Consider the following 20,351-nt stretch of genomic DNA (forward strand, 5'->3'; position numbering starts at 1 on the left):
ATGGCTTTCTGGTGCTCTGTTGAGGACTGTCTATATGGAGATGAGGGTAGAAGCAGGGAGACAGGAGGCTACTGCTAGCCTGAGCTAGAGGTGATGGTGGCTTGATTAGGGTGGTAATGGTGGAGGTGGTGGGAAGTGGCTGGAGTTTGGATGGATGGATGGATGGATGGATGGATGGCTGGCTAAGGGGAGAAGAGAGAAGAAAACAGCCTTGCCCTAAAAGCTCACAAACTCAGAGAGAGAAGACAGCTACCTCAAGGAGGAACCAGATACATGAAGTAGTGTAGATGTGGTGCCTAATGAATGTGTCATCTCAAAGGGCAGCAGAGGGTACCATGCTAAGTGAAATAGGTCAGAGAAAGACAAATATTGTATGCTATCACTTCCATGTGGAATCTAAAAAGTACCACAAACGAATGAATACAACAAAAAATAGCAGTCTCACAGATATAGAGAACAAACTAGTGGTTACCAGTGGGGAGGGAGAAGATGGGAAAGGCAGTATAGGGGTAGAGGATTAAGAGGCACAAACTACTATGTATAAAATAAATAAGCTACAAGCATATGTTGTACAACACAAGGAATATGGCTACTAATTTATAATAACTGTAAATGGAGTAAAACTTTTAAAAATTGTGAAGCACTCTGTTGTAGACCTGAAACTTATCAAATATTGTACATCAACTATACCTCAATTTAAAAAAAAAAAAAAGCAACAGGAATCCAGAGGAAGGAGAGCTCCCTTTAGCCTGGAGTGGATGGGTGGAGTCTCCCTAATGGGTACAAGTCTTGGAGAATGAGAAGGATCTAAATAGAAGAGAGGAAGAATATGGGGTTCCTGGTGCAGGAAATGACTTGAGCACAACATCCAAGGTTGGAATGACTGTGGTGTGTTCAGGGGACATGAGAACATCGAGATGGGTGGAGAAGTGTGTGTGTGTGTGTGTGTGTGTGTGTGTGAAGTGGGGACGTGGCTAAATGGGCATAGGGAGACTTGAATGAGAAGAGCCTTGAATGCCAAGCTGAATAGTGGAGGTGATGGGGAATCACAGGGAGCTTTTTGAGCAGGAACAACACAGGGTAGAAGAGTGAATTTTAGATTTCATAGAATTGAGTAAGAAGAGGAGCCCTGAGAGATCATCTGGTCTTTTTGCAAAGCCTTGGGATTTTAAGAGGGTATTAGAGTAGCTTCCATGAGAGGCAAAGAGAGGCTGAATGGGTGGGAGTTTTTGCACCTCTCCTTTGCCTACAATTCAATCAGAGCAGCTTGATTTTAATTCATGCATTTACTTAGAAGAAACCAGCCAAGACTCTTTCAGTTATAGGTACTAGAAATCAACTCAAACTGGCCTAATCAAAAGAGGAATTATAGCTAAAACCCCCATGGATATGAGCTTCTGGTTTCGTTAGATTTAGGTGTTCAGGTGTGGACAAGAATCTGTTGCTTCCCAACTCTTAGCTCTTTATTTTTCTTGCGGGGCAGCACCAAGTTTGGAAACCCCAGTGGAATGAAAGCTTCTCTTTCCCTCGAGTTCCAACAAAAATCATGGAAATTAGAGTCATGGACTCACATGCCTGGCCCAAAAACCAATCACTGGTCCCAAGGGGACAGATTACCCTGATTGGCTGGCCTGGATCACGTGCCCACTTTAGAGCTGGATACGGAAGCTGCACTGACTATACTACTGAAAAAAGGGGAAATGGGTGTGAGAGCGTATGGAAAAAAAAAACAGACTTTTTTTTTAACTGCTAGAAAAATTTCCATAAAGTTATAACAACATAGATATATTCAATCTCTTCGTTACATAAATAAAGATGTAGAGGTGCCAAGGAGGATAGGAATTTGCCCAAGTTGTCCCAGGAACTCAGTGAAGAAGAGAAGAGCTTGGAGCCCTGGGGGTGGTGGGAAAAGAGATGAGAGAGGGCAAGTCTGGGTTATGGGCGGGGTCTGTGTGCCTGGCACATGGTAGGTGCTCAGGGAGGGCCCAGCTGAAGGACTGGCTCAATGGGTGGATTGCTAAATGAACACACACACTGGGGTATCTTCCCACTAATGCCAGATCTCTGTGCATTCTGCTTTCCAGACAGTGCCTACTTGAACTTGACCTCTGAGCAGAACCTCCTCCAGGAGGTGACCGTGGGTGAGAAGATCGAACTCAAAGTCAAGGTGGAGGCCTACCCAAGCCTGCAAAGTTTTAACTGGACCTACCGGGGACCCTTCCTTGGCCACCAGCCCAAGCTCAATTTTGTAACCAACAAGGGCACATACAGGTATCACCTATTAGCTCGCATCCGCATAGCCCACAGCCAGATGGAGCACCTCAGCCGGGAGTCAGGACACTTGGGTCCTATCTCAACCTTGCTGCGTGACCTGGAGCGAGTCCTTTCTGGTTTCTAGGTCTCATTTTTCTTGACTACGTAGAACCTCGATATCCGTCATCAGCGTCTGAGATGCAGATCAAATTAGTGTATCCCTCTGTCCTATATCCTTGGAAAATCCAATGTCCTCTTCAAGAATTCTGCCATTTCTTGGGGGCGTGCCTTCTGATGGTCACCCAAGGTCTCGATCTTATGCCTCCTCTTCTGTGACTTATCCAAATGCAGAAGACACCCCCCCATGACTTCCACTCATAGTCACACTCCTAATAGCAATCGCACGACGTATCTGCCACATACACAGGTTTGGGGAATAGAGGGAATTAACATCTCTCAGTCACAGATACATCAGAAGTTCTTTAAAAGCCTGTGGTCATCCACCCCTGAGAATTTCTCACCAGCTGTGCTCTTCTCCACAGGCTCAGAGCTCTTCTTACAGAGTGCCGTGTGACTCTGCGTCCTCCCGTCTCTCCACTCCCAGAATCGTGCTCATCCCACATGCACAACATTTTAGAAATCTCTTTTTCTTGTCTCCTGTGGACTCTATCCTTGGGGTCTTACTTCCTCATCCAAAGTGACCTAACCCCAGGTAGTTTTCTAAACAAGAGAGTTTCTTCCCCAAGGAGGAACACTGATACCAAGTGTGAAAATGATAATTTCTTTACGCTGTTCTATTTGAATGAGAGAGTACAGCTCCATCAAGGACAGCGAATATGTGGGGTGTGTGTGATAACTTCCCCTCCCTCACTCGTGACCGAGACCCCTAATTGATTTTTTTTTTTTTTTTTTTTTTTTTTTTTTTTTGCGGTACGTGGACCTCTCACTGTTGTGGCCTCTCCCGTTGCGGAGCACAGGCTCCGGACGCGCAGGCTCAGCGGCCGTGGCTCACGGGCCCAGCCGCTCCGCGGCATGTGGAATCTTCCCGGACCGGGGCACGAACCCGCGTCCCCTGCATCGGGAGGCGGACTCTCAACCACTGCGCCACCAGGGAAGCCCCCTAATTCATTTTTGAACCCTTTCCTAATTCATTTTTGAACCCATCCTGCCAGATGCAGCCTCAGAGTCCTTCTCAACACAGTCTCTAGGCTATATTTCCATCATAACTGGCTCATGAGAGGAGACCTGTTTGCCATCCCTGGGCTAGATAATCCCTAGACATCTTCCAACTCCCAAATTCTCTGGAGTTCTCTTCCTAGCTCCAGAAGCCCAAACCTCTTTGATTCCTGGATTCTTGTGTTGTCGATCATCAGAATCAACAAGGATGTTCCCTTGTCCTTATCTTCCTCTTCCCAGTTCCCTTCTTGTCCTTTCCGGCCAGGATTTCTAGCTTCCCCTCGTCTAAAGCAGAAGTTCTGAATCTGGAGTCTGCAGACCCCTGGAAGGAGGCTGGTCCATGGATAGGTTTCAGGGGTCTGTAAGCAACAGGGACACTGTGGAAAGGAACCAGGGAGATGCCCTCAAACATAGTAATCTGGGGCCATTCAGCACAGGGCAGATAAGCGTGGGCACCAAACAGCCCACGTGTGTGTTCATGATGGTGATTTTGACTCATGCAGAAAGTTAAATTCTTTCAGTTTAAGAAGGAGATGTTAGTTATCTCAAGGATTGCTCTCTGAATGCCATGGGGTTTAGTCTAGTAATGGCTGCAGATATTTTCCAGTAAAGAGACAAGTGCCTACAATGAGTCAGGCACTCTATCAGGCACTCTGAATACATATCCCTTTAGTCCTTAGGTTGAGTGTGTGGATTAATTACTGTAAGTGTCACCCTTACAGAAAAGGAAGCAAAGGATCAGAGAGGTTAAGTACTTGTCTAAGGTCACACAGCTAGGAAATGGCAACATTAGGACTTGAGCCCTGTTCTCTGGAGCCCACGGCTACATCCTGCCTCTCTCCCCTCTCAAGGCCCCTCTTGGCAGGGTTGGCGCTTTAGGGATGGAAGCTGCCGTGGGTGCTGGCGTCTTCAGCAAGGATTGTTTAGCCCAGTGATGGTGGTGAAAGTAGGTACAGTCACTGGGGCCTGTGATGTGCCTCCCAGTGTTGGCATTTTACAGACATCACGTCTACTAAACCTCAGAACAAAAGCGCTTTACGGATGAAAGAAGCAATTAAGGGAAGCGGGTTGGGGGTTTTTGCATGTCTCAGGGGCACTCAGACTGGGTACTTGAAGGCCTTTGTGCCCCGGACACTTTACCAAAAATAAATCCCTTATAAGGTGGTTGTCTGAGCCTACTGTCCTCACCCCAGATGGCCTGCTCCTCTCACGCAGGTACACCTCCACCCTCACCCTGCTTCGCCTGAAGCCCTTCGAGGCCGGCCACTACTCCTTCCAGGCCAGAAATGCCAGAGGCGAGGAGACCCTGACCTTTGAACTCACCCTTCTATGTGAGTGATGGAGTGGGGCTGGGGACACGGGGTTCCTGAGGCTGCCGGGATGGCTGGGCTGGGGGAGAGAAGACTCAGTGTCGGGTGGTCAAGCCAGGAGGCGGGCCTCTGGGGCTGACTCCTCCCTCCTTTGCCCCTCCCTCTACCTCAGACCCCCCAGAGGTAGAGGTCACGTGGACCCTCATCAACGGCTCTAAAACCCTGCTCTGTGAAGCCTCAGGGTACCCCCAGCCTAATGTGACGTGGGTGCAGTGCAGGGGCCACACGAACAGGTAAGCGGGCTCTGGTTGCCTTCCTCACCTGGGCGCAGGGGCAGGGGCCGGGCACCCTGAAACTCTGAGCCACATTCTGTTCTTCCCAGATGTGATAAGACCCAAGTGCTGGTCCTGGACGACCCGAACCCTGAGGTCCTGAGCCAAAAGCCCTTCCACAAGGTGACCGTCCAGAGCCTGCTGGCCACTGGGACCTTGGAACACAACAGGACATACGAGTGCAGGGCCTACAACAGCCTGGGGAACAGCTCCCAGGCCTTCGGGCCTGTCTCTGTAGGTGAGCCTTTGACCCGCCTGCTCCAGGCCAAGATGGGAAGGGGGCCCAGGAAACTACCCCACAGCCCCACAGCTGGGAACCAAGGGCCAGAGTTCCAGTGCCAAGCAGATCCCAGCCATACCGAGTTCTAGCTCTCTGCGTGTGACTCCAGGGCCCCTCCTGACCAAAGCTCTCCTGAAGTGGCGAGATGGGGGAGTCTAGAACCCGTGGGGCTGGAAGTAGTGGGGAGAAGGGCAGAGGGGATGCAGACGTGAAATCCAGAGAGAAAGCAGCCTGAAGCAGCCACAGCCTTATCTGGCCCCTCTCCTCATATTCCTGCACTTGAACTGACTCATTAGTTCATAAGTGTGTATTTGGGACTCACTTCGTGCAGGGAGCAGTGCCTCCCCGGAGCTTAGTCTGGTGATGTGAGCAGGCGACAAACGAACAGTCCCCTCACCACCTCCCCCAATCCCAGGGCCGGCCTTGACGGCCTTCTCCATCCCTCCCAGATTCCCTTCCTGCCAGAGACACAGTCCTATCCATTCAGGGCCACTGTCCAGGGCGGGGTTCACTAACGCAGCTGCATCAGCCGTCTAGAGGAAGAGGCATCTTTCTCTGCGTTGCACAAAGGCTGCATGTGGGTTAGTTCTCTGATTCTGAGAGGCCCAAGGCTGCACAGGCCCGCAGAACCCTCAGGCCTCTAAAAAGCAGGTTCAGCACCCACTGTGTGCCAGGCCCCGGTGAGGCTCTCTGGGCCCAGAGAGGACAGAGTGGGAGCCTCTGCCTGGCTCACAGGGGGCCCGCAGGTGCCCCAGCTGCTGGCCTTGGAGCAAGTGGAGCTGAGGCCCGATTCCACATGCCGCTGCCTTGGCGGCTCTGTCTTGCAGCTGGTGGTCGTATATTACAAATAATAAAGCCAACATTTTATTGAAGGCTTACACTGTGCCAGGCATCATGCTAAGCCCTTTACAGGCATTATTTCAACGAACTCGCCCACCCCTAGGAGGTTAGTACAGTCTTCCTTCCCCCCTGGGGCATGATGAACCTGAGGCTTAGAGAGAAGCCACAGGTTCACTGTCACACCTCCCAAGTGGCAGAGGTGAGACTGGGCCTCAGACTCATGCTGCTGACCTGGGCCAGGAGGTGGAAATTATGTCCTTCCAAACACATGAAAGGAACTAGGGCTGTTGATCTGGGAAGAGGAGACCCCGGGTCCATGAACCTGGCTTTCAGACTCCCAGAAGGGCTGTGTGGTCTCAAAGGGCACTCGGGGAAGCTGCAGGGAGATGCTGGGGAGGCAGATTTCCGTCTAACCTCTGGAAGGTCTTTCCATCCGAGCTGGCCGGAGGTGTAGGTGGGAAGTCTTCACACTGGGGGAGTGTGCAAGTCATGGCTGAGCCCCAGGCCAGGCTGCTGCAGAGGCTCCTTGCACGGGCCGTGGGTGGGCCGTGTGACCTGAGGGGCTCCGCTGGCCACAGAGGCCGCGAGTCTGGGCAGGGTTTGGAGCTGGTCACGAGCAGTGCCAGAGAGGTGGTCCTCCCTGCCCCCGGCTGGGGGACGGTCTACGGGCTTCCCGCTGAGAGGACTCCTCGTTCAGTCAGTAAGAATTTAGTGGGCACCTACTGAGTTCCAGGCAACTGGCCTGTTCCAGTGGGGAGCAGGGGGTCTCAAAGGCCCCTTCTGCTGCTCACTCCTCTGCCCCACCCATTCCAGGAGCCTACACGCAGCCCCTTGACGAGCCCCTCTTCACGCCGGTGCTGGTGGCCTGCATGTCCGTCATGGCCTTGCTGCTGCTGCTACTCCTGTTGCTTTTGTACAAGTACAAGCAGGTGAGCCTGGGCAGGGCTGGGGGGCAGCCAGGCACCCGAGTGAGCCAGACCCTGGGGCAGTGCCCCCAGGCTGTGTGGATCCACCCTTCAGCCCCTGTGAATACGAATTCACCTGTCAGCCAGTCATTGAACCAACAGCTCTTTAATGGGTGCCTGCTGTATGCCAGTGTCAGTGGCTGGGTGAGCCAAGCCTCGGAGCCTCTGAGGTTTTGCCCTCGTAGAAGTCTCCGTCTAGTGAGCTAGACGGTTGCTAATCGAATAGCCACGGAAGTGAGGGCGTGGATCACAGAGGGAGAGATGCTACGGGGAGAGCCGTGGCCGTTGGGGAGAGCATGAACATGGGAACTTGTCCCAGCTGGGGGCTTCCAGGGACACAGAGAGGGTATCATGGGGCCAGGCCTGTGTCTCTGTCAGGTGGCAGGTAAGTTAGTGGAGGGGAAGGCCTGACCATCATCGTCCTCGTCATTATTTAATATGATTATTAATCAAGTCTGCCGTTAATTGCACGTTGACGTTTAGTGCGCTGCCTGTCGCTCTGAGTGCTCAGTCAGTGATGGTGATTTTAGGGGCATTGTTATGAAGCATGTTACCTACATCCCCTCATTTACTGACCTCAACAACCATGGCATGTGGGTAGTATCACTACCCCATTTTACAGAGTTGGAAGCTGAGGTTCTGGGAGGTTGAGACAGTTGCCCTAGTCTACAGCCGGTCAATGGCAGAGGCTGGTTTTTTAAAAGCCATTTTGTTAAAAACCCATGGAATCATCTTATTTTACCCTCAAAACAATCTAGAGGCAGGGACTAGAGCAGTCAGCATTTTACAGTAAGGAAGCAGGCTCAGCAAGGTTGAAGGACCCGCCCAAGAGTCCCAGTTGCCTTGCACCCCAGAGCCTGTGGCCTCCACCACTTAGCCTCACTGCCTCCCTACATAAAAGACTACTTCTGGTGCAGTCAGGCACTGAGAGGGCCAGGCCAGAAGGCTCTGGGAGGCCAGAAGTGGAGGGATCTTTTCCGGCTGGCAGGGAAGGGAGTCTGCTTGGAGGAGGTGGCTTGGCGTGGGTGGGACAGGTCTTGGAGAACGGGGCAGGCAGCCAGGGGGAGATGAGATTCAGGGAAAGGATGTCTCTGTGGGAGAGGGCGCTGTGTACAAAGAGGCAGGTGGGGGGAAGACCAAGGTGAGTTCCGGAAATACTGATGCCTGGAAGAGGACCCAGGTGGGGACAGGTTGGGGGTCTGAGGGGTTGGACCCCATCCTGTAGGTTCAGCAGGTGTGAACAAGGCAGTGAGGTGAGTTAGGGGTGAATAACCCACCTTGTGGGCTCCTCTGCTGCCTTCTCTTCCCCACACCTGCCTTGTGGGTTTTAGTGTGAGTAGAGGACTTGGAGTAGATAGGTAGGTGGTATGTGGGGGGTGCCCAGTGCTTATGTCAGCACACAGCATGAGGAGGCAGCTCTGAGCGCAGCATCCAGGGCCCCAGGTCAAGTCTTCAGGGATCTGGGTCCTGCTCGGACACTGGTTTGCCATGAGACCATGGCTGGGTGACTGTCCTGTTTGGGCTTCATGCAACCTTGGCGGGTGGACTGCCCGCTCTGGGCCTCATTTTCCCCACCTGTTCATGGTGGGGTGGGTTACCTTTACAGCCTCCTCCCGTGACATGCCAAGAGCCTGATGGTCTAGTTTAAGAGCCAAGGGTTGAGAGTTGTGTGGATCTGGGTCTGAATCTTGGATGGGCCAGACAGCCCTCCAATCCCAAGATGCATGAGCTATCTTGAGTTCCCCAGCCAACTTCCTCCTGGGTCCAGGGTGTGTAGCATCCATTCAGAGCCCTGTCCGTGCCCAGCACCCTGCTCAGTCCTCTACACGCCGTCACCTCGGTGAACCTTCAGCACAGTCTGGTGCGGGGGCTGCCATTATCAACACCATTTCACAGATGGAGAGACAGAGGCTTAGAGACACCGATTTTCCTAGAGTCCTAGAGCCTGGCAAGGCGGGATTCAGACCCAGATCCGTCCAACTCCGCCCGCCTACGGGGACAGGACTTCAGTCATTGTTGTGGCCTCCCATTCCTTCTCTGCGCAGCTCTGTTGCAAAGTTCTTCCTTATATGGAGCTGAAAACAGCCTCTCCGTCCCCACAGAGCTGCCTCCTCAGCCCTGCAGAGATTCTAGAGAAGGGCCCAGTTCCCCTCCAGCCCTTTCTGCCTTGGGCCGCCCAGCCCCCTTGGCCAGCCGTGGTTTGGGGACACCTTACGTTCTCTTCACGGGACCATTTTTGGAACATGTACTCCAGTCACCTTTTATCCCATTTAAGAAACTGAACTGGCCCGTGAGCTGACTCAAGGCCAAGAGAAGGAGGGCATCCCAGGGGTCAAGATGACCATGCCCTGCCTCAGGGCTTGTTGTCCAAGTGTCCTCTGCTTTGTTCCACAGGGTTCTGAGTCTTGTCCCTTCACTGGGGACTCAGCCTGGCTTGTCCTCACTACTCAGGCCTGAGGGGAGGGGTGGCCCCACTTGAGGGAAGGGTTGCTTCTGTCTCAGGGCTGACTCATCGCCTTTCTGGCCCCCAGAGAGACCACAAGGGGGGCCAAGGGGGGAGAGAAAAGGGCAGAAGTCAGCAGGCTGGAAGGAGGAAGGACATGGGGAAGAAAGGATGATGGTGATGGGGAAGACAGGAGGAGACGGGGAAGCCACTGGAGAGGCTGGAATTCTGGGGGTTGGAACTGAGCTCTGGGGATTGGGAGGTATGTGGGGGAAGCACAGGAGGGTCCCCAAGATTTCCAGTGGAAACTGTTCAGATCTCCCCCTTCCTGAGACAGAAAACATCCGCCCACCCAAAACAGCAGGCCTGGATGGGGAGTTGTGGGGACTTTGATGATTCCATGCCTACCTCGGTCACCAAGGGGAAGTGGCCTGGGCCTGTTGTGAGCATTAAGTGAGATGACGCACGTTGAGTGTGGAGCCCAGGGCCCACTCACAGGAAGTGCTCGGGAGACGCTCACTGATAGCATTATACTCCGAGGCTGCCCATCCTGGCCTCCCCATTAGGGTTCTCCTTCAGAGGAGAGGCCCCTCTGGGTAGAAGCCCCCGGGAGTTACACAGAAGCCCTGTCTAGGGATAGCAGAGGCTGAGAGCTAGTGTCTGCTTTCCAGGAAGAGGGGTGGGGATGCCTGAGGCAGGCGTGGGAGAGCTGCGTCGTCCTCCAGGTATCAGGTCTGGGATTCAGAGAGAGAGCTGAAGTTCCAGCCAGAGAGCCAGCTCGCGGTGGGCTGGGGAGGGGCTGACTCAGGCCCAGCTGTGGGGCCAGAGGAAGGAGAAGTGGCGGGGGGGAAAAACCAGCCGTCACCACAGTGGCTCCTGGAGATGGAAGTGGCCAGGCAAGGTCAAGGAATCCCTCCCGGTTCTGTGTCCATCCTTTGTGTTGGGAAGGCACCCACACACAGGGTTTGAATCCTCTGACACTCCAGAATTCCTCTTCCTGTCCCGTTTCAGACTATCTGCTGAAACTGTAACATGGATGTCCTTAGGTTCACCACTAGTCTCTCGTCCTGAATCAGGACCTGGAAATTCTTCCTCATGTCTAACTGCAGTCTTTCCCCCCGAACTACCATCCGGAAGTCCTTCCCTATGGCTATCTGGAGTCTTTTCCCTTAACCTGGTGAGACTTGTCACCCTCCTCCCCAGCACCCACTTTAGCTCCCCCTGCCCGAGTTGGGTGCCCCATGTAGGAGCCCAGCTGCTAAGCACAGCCCAGCTGGTCCCTGTCCCCCACAACTGACCGGAAAGCGAGCTGGACTGCTGACCCGAGGCCTCAGTGTCCTCCACCGCCCCAGCCCAGCTTCCACTTTCCACCTAAACTCTGTCTGCCATCAGCACTTCTCATGGGTACCCCTGGCATGATGCCCCCATGCAGCTGCCACCAGGGGCAGGAAAGAGAGAGGCAGCCGCTCCTCCTCTGCTTATGCTCTGCCGCCAGCTGGCTGGTTGGAACAGCGTGGAGAGCCTGAGGGGAATGCAGGTCCTCCAGACGCCCGCTGTCTTGTACGTGGGGTCTCTCTCTGTTGGTCCTTGAGCAATGTAGAGTCGGATGCATCGCTCGCCTGCATCGAGCCTCAAAGGGTTCCCCTTGCGCTTAGAGAACTCACTTGCTGATTGCAGCCCTCAAGACTTTCCTGCCTCCAGAACCGCCCCCCGCTCCCCTCCAGCCACACAGCACCTTCCAGTCCCTTAGACTCGCCCAGACCTTTCCCACCCCCAGGCCTCCACTCCCTGCACCCGCGAAGTGCTTCCCCTGCTGCTCACGTGGCCAGCTCCCTCTCGCCTCCTCAGGGGCCCTCCCTGACTTGTGTTCAGTTGTCCCCGGTGCTCTCTGTCCTATTACTTTGCTTTCTTATCTCCATAGCACTATTCGAAAATTTCCTAGATAGGTATCTGAGTTGATTGTCCGTCTTAGCAACTAGAATGCAAACTCCAGGGGACAGGGACTCTTGTTTTGTCAAACTCTGAATCAACGATGCCTGAAACAAACAGGTACTCGGTGAAATATTTGGATGGGATAATATTCAGCCTTAAAAAGGCAGGAAATGCTGACATAGGCAACAACATGGATGAACCTTGAAGACATCACGCTAAGTGAGATAAGCCAGTTACAAAGGGACAGATCCTGCATGATTCCAGTTAAATAAGGTACCTGAAACAGTCAGATGCAGGAGATAAGTGGCTGGGGGCTCGGGGGAGGGGGGAACAGGGAGTTGTTGTTTAGTGAGTACAGACTTGAAGCTTTTCAAGATGAAAAGAGTCCTGGAGGTTGGTTGCACAACAGTGGGACTGTCTATAACACTACTGAACGGTATACTCAAAACTGGTTGGGATGGTAAATTTTGTTCTTACCACAAGTGAAAATAAAACAAACAAGTCATAATTGGATGGGAGGATGGACGGATGCATGGATGGATCTACAGTTCCACCCTCCCTCCTGGCTCAGGAATTACTACCTTATCAGAGCTGTCAAAACCCTCAGAGGTGGTCCTGTCCAAATCTTTCAATACACAGGTAGGGAAACTGAGGCTTGGAGAATGGACGGTCCCATGGTAAGGCCAAGCCAGGCAGGGACGGGGCTCTCGGTGCCATGGGCATGAGATGACACAGCCCCTCTCACCACGTCGCAGGCCACACCGACCTCCTCCCGCTGTGCGGTGGGACTGCCCAGCCCCTGTCCTCCCGGGTCGGGATGATGTCCAAGATCCACCTGCCAGGCCCAGCTGACCCATGCCTCCTCCCTCTCCCTCTGCAGAAGCCCAAGTACCAGGTGCGCTGGAAGATCATTGAGAGCTACGGGGGCAACAGCTACACCTTCATCGACCCAACCCAGCTGCCCTACAACGAGAAGTGGGAGTTCCCCCGGAACAACCTGCAGTTTGGTGAGCCGGGGTCTCAGCACCCAACACGCCCTCCTGTCACAGGGCCAGCGTGGGTGGCAGGGAGCCTGTGGGCCCTTAGGTGCCCCGGGACCTAAGCAGGCTTTGTGTATGGCAGGTAAAACCCTTGGAGCAGGTGCCTTTGGGAAGGTGGTGGAGGCCACGGCCTTTGGTCTGGGCAAGGAAGATGCTGTTCTGAAGGTGGCTGTGAAGATGCTGAAGTGTGAGTACAGGAAGCAGCTTTGGGGCAGCGGGTCGGAGGTGGTATCGGCCAAGGGAGGGTCTGTTCTGTCGTCACAAGGGCATCACCCACATTTTCGGCCTGTCAGGGCCTGTGGAACAGAGCCTGGGATCGGGGGTGAGGACTCTCGGCTTCCTTTGTGAGCTCCCGGCTCTCTCTAACTCCTGGGTGTGGAAGGGCTTCTGCCTGAGCCTCGAAGGGGCTCTGGTGCACAGAGGCCATCCTGGCCTATGGCCTGGCCACAGGTTGGTCTCCTGCCACCCACAATCAGCTCAGTGACAGGCCATCTCTCCTCTCTCTCTCCCCGTAACTCCCATCGTGTGTCCTCACTTCTGCCTCTTTCGGCTTCTGATTGCTTTGGGGCTCTGGGTCCCCTCTGCTTTGCTCCCCTGGGCGCCTGTGTGCATGGCTCTCCGTGTCCTGCCCTTTCTCTGTCTGTGGGACCTGTGGCCCCATCTCGCAGCCACGGCTCACGCTGACGAGAAGGAGGCCCTCATGTCGGAACTGAAGATCATGAGCCACCTGGGCCAGCACGAGAACATAGTCAACCTTCTGGGAGCCTGCACCCACGGAGGTAAGGGGCCCATCGTGGTGGGGCCTCTTGGGTGTCTGAGGGTCCCAGGGCTACCTCACTCCATCTTTCCCGTCCCGTCTCCACAAAGTGAAGGTGGGATCCCTGTCTCAGCAACCCTTGAATTCCTAGGCCAGATGCCTGGGCTGGTCAGAAGCTGCTTATGGATGACAGGCAGTTCTGTGAGATCTGATCAGTGGCTCTCAGACATGGGTGGGCATCAGAGTCACCTGGAAAAGGAGAAAAGAGTGCAGATGCCTGGGCCCTGCTCCAGGGAGCCTGACGCTATGGGTCTGGAGTGAAGCCCTTCAAATCTACCTTTTAGGAAGCCCCCACTCAAAGAGGCTTGGACACTCACCACAAGGCCCACAGAAGTGCCCCAGGGCCTGTTGGGACTCTCAGTCCGCTCCAGTCTCTTCTCCTCTAGCAGCTTTGACTTGTGTGGAACTGTCACAGATTTCCTTCGAAGAAAGAATTATTCAGCTACAGTTTTTTGGAGGTTCCTCTGCTTTAGACAGTTGGGTCACTGAGGTCACCCAGAAAGCAGGGAGGACTGCTTATAGACAGGCAGGATTAGAACCCGGGGCTCCTGAGTTCCAGTCCAGGTTCTTATTGCCCCCGCCCCATGTTCCTGTCCACATGGGGTGGTGTGCTAGGGGTGCACTGACCCCACTCTTGGCTGCTCTAGGCCCTGTCCTGGTCATCACTGAGTACTGCTGCTATGGCGACCTGCTCAACTTTCTGCGAAGGAAGGCTGAGGCCATGCTGGGACCCAGCCTGAATCCAGGCCAGGACCCCAAGGCAGGCACCGGCTACAAGAACATCCACTTGGAAAAGAAATACATCCGCAGGTAGTATCCTGGTGAAAGACAGGAAGGGGAGGCCAGGACTGGGAGGTGGGGCCCCCATGTCTGTCCCCGAAGTCAGCTCCGGGTTGGGTGGCTTGCGTGGCCCTCACCTTCCCGTTTGTGCTGTGCGGAGTAGCCACCCATATTATGTGGGCAACTCAGTTTTCCTCCTATTTATTCCCATCATCCAACAAATATTTGAGCCCCTACTATGTTCTGGGAGTATTGAGGGCAAAGATGGGCCGCTCATAGTCTGGTGGAGATGGGCATTAATGAGATCATTATCTTATCATACGTAAAAGATCAACCAAGATCCGTCCGGGGCCCTCGCCAGCGATGGGCAAATCTTGGGGATAATGGCCCTGTTTCTCCCATAGCATGTGCTGTCGGGGGCTGGAGGGCACCCATTCCACTTTTGAGTAGCCATGCAGAAGTGGGATAGAGTCTTTTGGGCGTTGAACGAGCAGGGGCAAAACAGCATAGCTGTGGCCAGGTCCCTGGTCCACTTGGGCCTCAGCTTCCCCCCCAGCCATCAGGGGTTGAACCCCTCAGGGTCTCTCTGCTCTCTCGTTCTGTAATGCTGTGATTTCTGGAAGCCACCCAGAGGCAGATGGACAGAGCCACATTGGGGAACCAGAGAAATGAAGTGGCCTTTGTGTCACACATGAGTCAAGGGCAGAGGCGGAGCCTGGCTGGATTCTGCTCTGTTGACTCCTTGTCCAGTGCTCACCTGAGCTACACTGATCTCCTGGGAGTCTTGGACTCGGGGCTTGTGAGGCTTCAGGGCCAGGCTGCTGGGTCAGAACAAGGGTATATATACACTGGGCTCCTATCCTACCAATGTCAGCTACCAAACCAGGGGAGGCAAAAGGGGAAGGAGGCCATTTCACTCCACCCAGTGACCTCGAGTATGGGGGCTGGCAGGATTTTCTCTCATTTTCTGACACCCTTTTGAGTGGGTGGCTCACGCTGGGCCTCAGCAGGCTGGAAACTCAGGCCAGAGCAACTCAAAATGAGAACTGAAGTCAAGTATTAGCTTCCATCTCAAATCTACAGATGGGGAAAGGATTCCGAGTCGGGTGATTTCAAGGGCAAACGGCATGTGAACCAGTCCTACTAATGAGATCCCAGGCTACCTTAATAGAAGTACACTTTCTAGACCAAGGGAGTGGATAGTTTAATGGTCAAACCATAAATAAAGCACTAGGTTGTTTTTCTGGGAACACGAGAGCAAGGACATCGTCAAGGTGCACAGCTGTATCACAGAGGGAGCAGCTGAGAGGTCCTGACTCCTATCTGGTTGGAATATTAGACGCAGTGGTGGCTATTCAATGTGGAGCAGTGCTCCTCAACCTGAACAGCCACCCGAAGCACAGGCTCACAGGCTTCTGAGAGCTTCTAGGAATGTACAATCTCAGGCCTACCCAAACCTGCGGAGTCAGAATCTGCATTTAAATAAGATTCCCCAGGTGATTCACATGCACATGGATAAGTTTAAGAGGCACTGCTCTAGACCAGTCCTCAACTCTGGCTACACACGGGAGTTGCCTGGATTAACGTGTAAGTGGGAATGACTGGGTTTTACCACTAGAGTTTCTGAAGTCTTTGGTTCGATGGTCTGAGTATCTGGAACTCCCTGGGTGATTTTAATGTGCAGCCAGAAGGGAGAGCCGTGATGTAGACAAGAGGGCTCAAAGAAGGGGCCCTGGAATATGCTCGAAGCCCTGCTGGGCTGTTCCAGAGAAGAGGGAGATGCTTCTGGAGGGCAGAGCGAGGACCAGGAGGAGGAATAGCCCGGGGGCAGATTAACATTAGGAACGGTGGAGAACTTTCTAACAGGTAGAGCTGCCCAAAGAGAGAACAGGTTGTAAGCTCCCTCACTGGATGGCCAAGCAGAGGTCACTGATCAAAGGAGGTGTCAGAAAGGGAAGTTCAAGTTGACCCTGAGGTCCCTTCCTTTCTCTGCTGAGTGGCTGGGAGAGGCCTGAGCTGGGCAGTGCAGTGACAGGCACTGAGCAGCCCGCGGTCCCCTCTCCTATGCAGGGACAGCGGCTTCTCCAGCCAGGGTGTGGACACCTATGTGGAGATGAGGCCCGTCTCCACTTCTTCATCAAATGATTCATTCTCTGAGCAAGGTGCGGAGGAGGTATCAGGGCTGAGGGAGACGAGAGGGGCTGCTTGGGTTGAGGTGGGGAGGCCGCCCTGACACCTCTCCCCACACCAGACCTGGACAAGGAGAACGGGCGGCTGCTGGAGCTGCGTGACCTGCTCCACTTTTCCAGCCAGGTGGCCCAGGGCATGGCATTCCTCGCTTCCAAGAACGTGAGTCAGAAAACAGGTCCCTATGATGTGTGGTCACCCGGGGTGTGGGGGGCGGGCGGGGTGGCAGGGGCAGCCAACACCCCGTGAGGCTGGATGGGTGAGGACAAGGGGGAGAAAAGGGAGTGTGTGAAGGGGGCCGTCCTCCTTACAACACAGGCCTGGGAGTCTAGAGCCTGAATGCTGGCTCTGCCGCTTGCTGTGTGGCTTTGAGCAACTGCTGAACCTCTCTGAGCCTAGGTTTCTACACCTATAGAAACGGGCACAATTGTAGAATGGCATGAAGGTGGAATTGGGTTACAACGTGTGCAGATGTTTAGGGAAGGGCCTGGAACTGCAGGGCCCTGAGGGTGGCAGCTCCTGCTCCTTTTAGGAGCCCCAGGGCTCACTGCTCCTGGGCCCGTGCAGACCATCTAGCTCTGAGGCAGCTCCTGCCACGCAGGGCCAGAGTCATGATGGTTTCTCAACACTGACTGTATGCCCACATTAAATTTTCCTAGACCTGGGTCTTGGTAGAAGGTAGGGACAGGATCCAGGGTACAGGACCAAAACTGATGCCCACTTCCCCGAGGAGGACCCCAAGCCTTCTGGGTGGGGTCCTGGCTGTTCCTCCTGCACCTTGGGCTCAGATAGCGGGGGGGGGGGGGGTCAAGACTAACCCTACAGTGCTTTCCCTCAGTGCATCCACCGGGACGTGGCAGCGAGAAACGTGCTGCTGACCAGTGGCCATGTGGCCAAGATTGGGGACTTTGGTCTGGCTAGGGACATCATGAATGACTCCAACTACATCGTCAAGGGCAACGTGAGTGCTGGGAGGGCTGGGCCAGGCCGGGGAGGGGTGGTGACCCAGGGTGCAAGGTGACTGGGGTCTGCTGTGCCAGGCCCGCCTGCCCGTGAAGTGGATGGCCCCAGAGAGCATCTTCGACTGCGTCTACACAGTTCAGAGTGACGTATGGTCCTACGGCATCCTCCTCTGGGAGATCTTCTCACTCGGTAAGCCGCTGGCGCAGTGCAGGCTCAGCGTGGGGCTGACTGGTGCTTGGTTACCCATGGTGTCCTACACCTCGTGGAGGATGCTAGTCCAGGACACTTGGTGGTCAGGGCAGAGCAAGGGCTGCTAAGAGTGCAGGGATGGGCGAAGGATCTTAAAACCAAGCGTTGCAGCTCCGGAGTGGGCGGGGCACACCCCCTACCTCGACAGGCACTCCCTCCAGGCGGTTTCCTCACCTGTCTGCTTGTGCAGTTGCTGTTTCCTAGAATGCTGTTTGCCCTCACTCTCTGAAACATGCATGTCTTTGAAGATACAGCTCCCATTTCTGGAGCACTAGGCAGAGGAAGTTGGGCTAAGCCCTTCAATGTACTCCTCTACCAAGCTCTTATTCCAAAGCTTGTGCTGGGATTTTGTGGGTGTGATGAGGCCTGGCTGAAGACTTTCAACGTCCTAGAAGCCTAAGCCGTTTGCAGTGCCCGGCATATAGTAAACACTTGTTAAGCGGAGCTGCTGTTCTATTATCGCAGTCCAGCTGGGACCCTGCACAGCCAGCCCTGCCAAGATGTGTGGGGGAAGGTGACGGTGAGCACTGAATATGGTCTTTTCCATGATCCTGTCCTTTGCAGGCCTGAACCCCTACCCTGGCATCCTGGTGAACAGCAAGTTCTATAAACTGGTGAAGGACGGATACCAAATGGCCCAGCCCGCGTTTGCCCCAAAGAACATGTAAGTGAAGGACCCCAGGGAGGAAGAATACCCCAGGATTTGTTGGAAGTGGATGGGAAGGTGTGTGGCCTGTCTTTCCTGTCCACAACGTTCCAGGGTCAGGCTTCCACTTGCCCACAGTGGACTAAGACCCCTTTTTATCAACTTCAGGGTTTCCACTGGTTTCCCAGGTAGCACGGGGGACATTCTCAAAGCGGGCTCTCAGCTGGGGCCGGCCCTAAGACGGATGATGAATGTTTAACTCAGACTCTGTTGCTATGACCTCAAGAGGGCTCTCTCTTTCCTTCCCTGTCCTGGAGCTCTGTGGTGGTGGCCAGCCTCTCACTCAGCATAGCCAGCCAGCCGCTGCAGCCTCTTAACTGCCTCACGCCAGCCAGCCCACCCCAGGCTCCTCACTGGCTCCCTGCCCTCCCCACAGCCTTCCCCCACACTCGCTGGCCCATCTCACCCACTGCATCTTTCTCCAGCCACTGTCTCTCCACGGCTGCTCCCTCTATGCCACCCAGGCGCTTACTGCCAAGGTGGATGCACTCAGCCAGCTAGCTCCTCAGCCACTTAAGTCCTACCATCAACTGGCCTCTTAAACCTACCTGCAGGCAGCAGGAGTGCCCCTTCTTCATCCTAGGAGCTTGGGCAAAAGAGCATCTCTGAGCTTTTTTCCTCCTCAGTTACCACGCCCATTTTGACAAAAAGCCCATTTTGACAAAAAGCCCCTTTTCCCGGGGTTACTGGAAAGATTAGATAATGCACACCAAGGGCTTCACACTGGCCTTGTGCAAAGCTCACTTCTGACTTGGTTTTGGGACCTCTGCGGGGCAGGACCCTGTAGTGTGTGTGCGTGCGTGCACAGACATGATGAGTCCCAGGCCCACAAGTAGCTTCTGTCCTGCCTCAGATACAGCATCATGCAGGCCTGCTGGGCCCTGGAGCCGACCCATAGACCCACCTTCCAGCAAATCTGCTCCCTCCTTCAGGAGCAGGTTCTAGTGGATAGAAGAGAGCAGGTGAGTGGTGCCAGGCTCAGGGTGGGTGGCTGGTTAAAGCTGGGCCTGACTGATCAGTTCTGACCATCCCCTGACACACACACCCCCCCCCCCCCACCCAGGACTACAGCAACCTGCCAAGCAGCAGCAGTGAGCCGGAGGAAGAGAGCTCCAGCGAGCACCTGGGCTGCTGTGAGCAGGGGGACGTTGCCCAGCCCCTGCTGCAACCCAACAACTACCAGTTCTGCTGAGGAGGTGGTCACAGGGCTGTACTCTCTCCCCTCCTCCATGGATGGGGCACCAGGGGGAGAACACAGACTGTGCCCTTGGTCATTTCCCTCAACAGCCCAGCCCTGAAACTCGGGAATGTGGGAGCTACAGGAGGTTGGAGAGAACCCCACTCCCAGGGCCTGGGCCATCACTGCCAGTCAGGGGCTGGGGCTCAGCCCCGCCCCCCGCCAGTTCTCAATGCTGTGGCCTCGTGTGTGCTATGCCAACTGGGAGAATACCCAGCTCACTCTTAGCCTGTTCCCGCTTCCTCCCCTCTTTCCCTCCTGTTTCAAGGGAAATGGACTGGTTTTGTGACTGAAGTCCCCAGGAGCTGCCCAAACCCTGAGGAGAAAACAAGGCTCCCTGGCCCTTGGCCGAATGGAAGAACACCTGCTGCGTGGATCAAGGAGAGCAGGCCGGTGCTCAGGGCTGCACTGGTTCAGGCCCTTGGAGCAGGGTGACTCCTCTGTAAGAATCTAATTGTCCCTCTCTGCCCTCTAAGCCTTCTCTCCACGGCCCCACCCACCCTAGGTCTGGTATTGCTGCAATGAGCCAGGTGGCAGCTAAAGGTTGGGGTGCTCTGTCCGGCCCCGCCCCGCCATTCTGAGCTGGAAGGCAGGGGCCCCGTGTGGCTGGCCACACCAAGCAAGCAGCACACGCTCCAGGTTGACTCATCATAACTAACAGTCACGCTGTGGGATGTCTCTGTCAGCATTAAACTAACAGCATTAACACAGCTGGCCTCTGGTCTTTGTGCCATGCGGATTCCCGGGGACCTCCGTCCATCCTTCCGCGGTGAGTGCCCAACCCCAGCACCTCTGGGGCCCAACCACACTGAGCTGCATACAATGAGGCTGGAATGGACTC

At 54.6% G+C, this 20,351-nt stretch overlaps 2 protein-coding genes across 10 annotated transcripts in view; one reads left to right on the forward strand and one right to left on the reverse strand.

Annotated features, from left to right (window-relative positions):
- CSF1R (colony stimulating factor 1 receptor) overlaps nt 1-20,220 on the forward strand; it is a 30,364-nt gene extending 10,144 nt beyond the window's left edge. For both annotated transcript variants that reach the window (XM_004280358.3, XM_049707134.1), the window contains 16 exons: nt 2,085-2,271; nt 4,645-4,760; nt 4,912-5,032; nt 5,122-5,309; nt 7,005-7,120; nt 12,412-12,538; nt 12,654-12,758; nt 13,240-13,350; nt 14,036-14,198; nt 16,239-16,330; nt 16,420-16,517; nt 17,194-17,316; nt 17,396-17,507; nt 18,132-18,231; nt 19,127-19,235; nt 19,337-20,220. In XM_004280358.3, coding sequence (XP_004280406.1) covers nt 2,085-2,271; nt 4,645-4,760; nt 4,912-5,032; nt 5,122-5,309; nt 7,005-7,120; nt 12,412-12,538; nt 12,654-12,758; nt 13,240-13,350; nt 14,036-14,198; nt 16,239-16,330; nt 16,420-16,517; nt 17,194-17,316; nt 17,396-17,507; nt 18,132-18,231; nt 19,127-19,235; nt 19,337-19,465 — 1,997 coding nt within the window. In that variant the 3' untranslated portion in view covers nt 19,466-20,220. The remainder of the gene's footprint in view (nt 1-2,084; nt 2,272-4,644; nt 4,761-4,911; nt 5,033-5,121; nt 5,310-7,004; nt 7,121-12,411; nt 12,539-12,653; nt 12,759-13,239; nt 13,351-14,035; nt 14,199-16,238; nt 16,331-16,419; nt 16,518-17,193; nt 17,317-17,395; nt 17,508-18,131; nt 18,232-19,126; nt 19,236-19,336) is intronic.
- The window catches only part of HMGXB3 (HMG-box containing 3), an 83,470-nt gene that overhangs the window by 4,487 nt on the left and 58,632 nt on the right, over nt 1-20,351 (reverse strand). For 5 of the 8 annotated variants that reach the window (XM_033406768.2, XM_033406769.2, XM_033406767.2 and 2 more), the window contains one exon: nt 13,706-13,808. In XM_033406768.2, coding sequence (XP_033262659.1) covers nt 13,706-13,808 — 103 coding nt within the window. Of the gene's footprint in view, nt 1-7,246; nt 13,578-13,705; nt 13,809-20,351 lie in introns of those variants that run through there. The other 3 variants (XM_033406775.2, XM_049707132.1, XM_033406774.2) reach the window with 3 other exon arrangements.

Source organism: Orcinus orca, chromosome 3 (genome assembly GCF_937001465.1).
Source record: "Orcinus orca chromosome 3, mOrcOrc1.1, whole genome shotgun sequence".
NCBI classification, from domain to species: Eukaryota; Metazoa; Chordata; class Mammalia; order Artiodactyla; family Delphinidae; genus Orcinus; species Orcinus orca.